The sequence below is a fragment of the Sinocyclocheilus anshuiensis genome, unplaced genomic scaffold (genome assembly GCF_001515605.1).
Source record: "Sinocyclocheilus anshuiensis isolate Anshui unplaced genomic scaffold, SAMN03320099.WGS_v1.1 scaffold2216, whole genome shotgun sequence".
NCBI lineage: Eukaryota > Metazoa > Chordata > Actinopteri > Cypriniformes > Cyprinidae > Sinocyclocheilus > Sinocyclocheilus anshuiensis.
In genome coordinates, this window is record NW_015545525.1 from 28,125 (window position 1) to 33,479 (window position 5,355).

Here is a 5,355-nt window from a genome sequence, read left to right on the forward strand (position 1 = left end):
GTCAAGCAAAACGTCACCGGGCCCACTCATCGTTTTAATCATACGCTAGATTTAATTATATTGCATGGAATTGATCTTACTGATATAGATATCGTACCTCAAAGTGATGATGTTACTGACCATTTCCTTGTATCGTGCATGCTGCGTATTACTGTTATGAACTATATGCCTCCACGTTATTGCCCAGGAAGAACTATTGTTCCAGCCACCAAAGACAGATTCACAAATAACCTGCCTGATTTATCTCAACTGCTCTGTGTACCCATAAATACACATGAACTAGACGAAATGACTAGCAACATGGGCACTATTTTCTCTAATACACTAGAAGCTGTTGCCCCCATCAAATTGAAAAAGGTTAGAGAAAAACGTACTGTGCCATGGTACAACAGAAAAAAACTTGTAATCTTGAGCGCAAATGGAGAAAAACTAACTTGGAAGTTTTTAGAATTGCGTGGAAAAACAGTATGTCCAGCTATAGACAGGCTCTAAAAGCTGCCAGGGCCGAGCATATCCACAAACTCATAGAAAATAACCAAAACAATCCAAGGTTCCCTGTTGATACTACACTTTTACTGCATCTGCTAAGACACTATGGGAAAAAGCCTTTTTTCTATCACGCAGTGAAACTGCACAGCCATTGGTTCGTGCAGTGTATAAAAAATGAACCAATGGCTCCGGCAGCAGAGCTGCACGAGCCTATGGCGACAAAGCCAGCCAGAATGGGCGGGGCATCTGGATATATAAGCGGGAGTTCGCCACAGGCTTCTCAGATTTCTTCTCCTTCAGCAGCGACTATGCTCTATGCTGATCCGAAGCCTGCTCGCCGTTGACATGCCTTCGCAGCTGGAATCGGGACTTCTCAGCATGGCTGACCTGCTTCTCCGCCGCTTCAGCGACGCAGCAGTTCCGGTTCATTTCCCCTGCCGCCATCCGGCGATTCTAAAAGAGCTTACTAAAAGAGCTTGGCGTTGTTGCAAATGCCATGCCGTTACTGCGGTTCGTGCTGGTCTCCCCTGCACGCCGATGACGGCCACAACGAGTGTGTTTCCTGCTTGGGAAAATCCCACGCGGAAGCTGCGCTCTCGGGAACTGAGTGTTCTCACTGCGAGAACTTCAGTCTCACCTCTCTTCACTCACGGATCGCTTTATTTTCAGAGAGCGACTCCGCCCCTTCCACCCTCCCGTTTTCTTCCTCCCAGGGACCTGTGAGGAAAAATCAGCGGGGAAGAGGACTCGAGCGTCCGGCTGTGAGCGAGCTCACGTCGGCTCAGATCCTGCGTGCCTCGCCCTAGCCCCAGAGAGAGAGTTCTTCCGTAAATTTTCTCCCAGTCTGACCAGCGTCCCTCTGCCGGCGCGAGCAACCTGGTCTCATTTGGGGGAAGTGAGGATGAGCTGCTTGATGACAGCATGTCATTAACAGCCTCGGACGCAGAGGAGCTGTTGGGTTCAGTGACCGACCCCACCCCCTTGCCATCGTCCGCGCCCAGCACCGCCAAAAACGGGATGGATGCCGAACTTCTCCGTATCCTCTCAAAAGCGGTCAAAGAGCTGGGTTTAGAGTGGTCTCCACCAGAGGAGCCCTCTCGCAGTCGTCTGGATGAATGGTTCCTGCTGGGGCGCCGCCAGGCCCCTCGTCAGCGTTCCTCTCCGTTCTTCCCGGAGGTCCACGATGAACTCACCAGATCATGGCGCGCTCCCTACTCCGCCCGCCTCCGTACTTCTGCTTCATCCGCCCTCACTTCAATCGACGGCGCTGAAGAGAAGGGGTACGATAAGCTGCCTCCCCTGGATGAGTCTTTGGCTGTGCACCTCTGCCCGCCCACGGCTATCGACTGGAGAGCAAAGGCTGCTCACCCGTCCAAGCCGTGTAGGACAACTTCAGCTCTCGCTGGACACGCCTACACTTCAGCTGGACAGGTGGCTTCGGCACTTCATTCAATGGAAATCCTCCAGGTCTTTCAGGCCAAGCTCCTCGCATCCTCAGACGAGTCTGGCCTGGACCCCGTGACCCTCAGGGAGCTGAGGAGCATAACCGACCTGGCTCTGCGCGCCACCAAGACCACTGCTCAGGCGATCGGGAGATTGATGGCCAGCCTTGTGGTGCTCGAGCGCCATTTATGGCTGACGTTAATGGAAATCAAGGACGCGGATAAGATTCCCTTCCATGACGCTCCAATCTCTCCCAAGGGTCTCTTCGGACCGGCGGTCGAAGGATTCGCCGAGCGCTTCACGGAGGCACAGAAATCGTCCCAAGCTATGCGACATTTCCTGCCAAAGCAGGAAAGAGGATGGGGCCAGGTCTCGCTATGGCTGGACCGCCTCCCAAGCAGCCTCTCTTAGACCTCCTGACACCCCGTTCAACTCCGGGTACAGAGGAAAATGTGTTTTTTGCAAACAATGGGTCCGTTCAAGCGCCCGAGCAATCAGCCGCTGTTATAGCGGGAAAAATAAAACACAAACATTTTCAAAAAGAGAGCAAACTTCCTCTTCCATTACTCATGAGTATTCTGCCCCCGTGCGGCCAGTCACTCGAGTTGATCCAACCCCTCGCCTTTTACGAAGTGCATGGACACGGCTCTCTCCCCTCTGAGACAGATGGGAATCCACATTCTCAACTACCTTGATGACTGGCTCGTTCTGGCCCAGTCGGAGGCAGAACTAGTATGACACAGGACCCTCTTCCTCAGCCACCTAGAGTGCCTGGGACTCAGGGTCAATTTTGTCAAGAGCGCGTTGTTCCCCAGCCAGCGAATATCATTCCTGGGAACAATTTTCGACTCAGCCCAAATGAGAGCTGTAGTCGCACCGGAACGGTCTCTGGCCATACGGAGGCTGGCGACCTCCTTCGAGATTGGGACCACTCGCCCTCTCAAAGCGTTTCAAGGCTCTGGCCATACGGAGGCTGGCGAAATCCTTCGAGATTGGTACCACTCGCCCTCTCAAATCGTTTCAGAGGCATCATGGCTGCGGCATCGCCAGCGCTACAGTTGGGTCTTCTTCTTCTTCAGCACTGGCTGAAACCACGGGTTCCATCCCATGCATGGCGTCATGGATGCCTGCAGATCAGGGTGAATCAGGCCTGTATAACAGCCCTGGTCCCCTGGAAGAGCTCTCGCTGGATGGAACAGGGCATGACCATGGGAATGGTTTGTAGAAGGACAGTTGTCACGACAGATGCCTCCAACACAGGTTGGGGAGCGCTGTGCGAATGCATACCGATTTTTGGCCACTGGTCGAAGGCGGAGAAAGGCTTCCACATCAACTGCCTGGAAATGCTAGCAGTGTGTCGAGCCTGTCAGTTCTTCCTGCCAGTCCTAAAAGGGCACCATGTGCTAATCCGGTCGGACAACATGTCAGTGGTGTCCTACACAAATCGCCAAGGAGGCCTCTCCTCGAAGCGTCTCTTCATTCTGGTAGAGCGCCTCCTGGAATGGGCTCAACTCAACCTGCGCTCGCTGAGAGCGGCGCATATACCGGGCAAATTGAATCAAGGAGCGGACATGTTATCAAGGAGCAATGATCCCTCAGAGGAGTGGACGCTCCATCCGCAGATGGTTCAGACGATCTGGGAGATCTTCGGCGAGGCTGAGGTAGACCTCTTCGCCTCAGAAGACAACTCTCACTGCCAAATTTATTTCTCAAAGACCAGGGACAAGGACGCGTTGGCCCACGATTGGCCCAACCTCCTTCTCTATGCATTTCCCCCGATCGCCCTGATCCCACAGGTAATCAGGCGAATCAGGGAACAAAAACACAAGGTTCTCCTGGTGGCCCCTCTCTGAATGAACCAGCTGTAGCTATTAGAGCTGACTTAGCTGTTGGTAGCGTCCCCTTGGCCCATTCCGTTGAGACTGGATCTCCTCCCACAAGCGAACGGGACAATATGGCACCCTTGGCCCGATCTATGGGCCCTACACCTTTGGCCGCTTGACGGGAGCCTTCGAGCCTCCCAAAGCAAGTCTTAAACACAATTTCTGTGGCTAGAGCCCCATCTACGAGATGCCTCTATGCCCTTAAGTGGTCTATTTTCTCCGCTTGGTGTCTAAACCGCAGCAAAGACCCTCCTACTTCGGATCTGTCAGAGGTGTTGTCATTCCTGCAAAAGCTGCTGGATAAGGGACGCTCCCTATCCACTCTCAAAGTCTATGTGGCAGCTATAGTGGCCTCTCATGCCCCTATTGCGGGCCAATCGGAGGGCAGAAACAGCGTGGCTATCTGCTTCTTAAGGGGCACCAGGAGGCTGAATCCGCCTCGTCCCCTAACCGTCCCTTCATGGGATCTGCCCACTGTGCTGAGGGCCCTGAAGGGCCCTCCTTTTGAGCCGCTACAGTCTACCAACATTCGGTCATTGTCACTGAAGACTGCTCTGGCACTAGCATCAGTAAAGCGAATAGGGGACCTGCAGGCGCTCTCCATTAGCCCTGCCTGCCTGGAATTCGGGCCTAACGACTCTAAGGTCGTCCTAAAACCAAAGCATGGTTACGTACCATAGGTGCTCTCCACTCCATTCAGAGCACAGGTCATTACTCTCTCTGCGCTTCCTCCCTCTGAAGAGGACAGAGAGTTATCTCTGCTCTGCCCCGTCAGAGCTCTTGAGAATTTACATTGAGCGCTCCGCCCCTTATAGACAGTCGGAACAACTCTTTGTCAGCTTCGGTAACTGCACCAAAGGGCATCCGGTCACGAAGCAAAGACTCTCTAGATGGATAGTAGACGCCATCACGCTAGCATACTCTTCCTTGGGCCTTCAATGTCCCATTGGAGTATGGGCCCATTCTACTAGAGGCATCGCCTCGTCTTGGGCATGGTCCAGCAGTGTGTCCATTGCGGATATAGCCGGCTGGGCCTCGCCATCCACATTCGCAAGGTTTTACAACCTGGAAATCCTCTCCGCTTGAAGAGACGCGCCGCGTTACACAAACAGATCTGACAGAGAGCCCTTGACCATATCGCTCAAGCTCTCTGGCATTAGCTCACCTGTCAGCTCTTGACCCCTGGGTGCCGAAGTTGCAGGAGTACTCTGGAACGATTAACCAGGCCGAGTGTGACCTCAAGAAGCTCAGCCCGTCTTAGCCTTGGGTTGTTGTAAACTTCGCTGTGGGCATTGTTTGCTTATGGAAGTTATGATACTTATAGTCGTTCCTCTACCTTAGCATGGCGTGATTGTACTGTGTTCCCATAGTGTCTTAGCAGACGCAGTACGAGTGTAGTATCAACAGTATCAACTGAGATACGGGAACGAGTACTGCGTTGCTAGCCGTGCTATGTAGCCGCACGACTCAGTCATCACTTCAGTCGAAGTAACCTGAGAATCCTGTGGCGAACGCCCGCTTATATAGCCAGATGGCCCCA

General features: G+C 53.2%; 1 protein-coding gene across 1 annotated transcript in view; it reads right to left on the reverse strand.

Moving 5' to 3' along the window:
• The window catches only part of LOC107698293 (uncharacterized), a 32,717-nt gene that overhangs the window by 16,461 nt on the left and 10,901 nt on the right, over positions 1-5,355 (reverse strand). Inside the window, exon 5 of the mRNA XM_016499247.1 lies at positions 3,284-3,295. Within this exon, the coding sequence (XP_016354733.1) occupies positions 3,284-3,295 (12 nt within the window). The remainder of the gene's footprint in view (positions 1-3,283; positions 3,296-5,355) is intronic.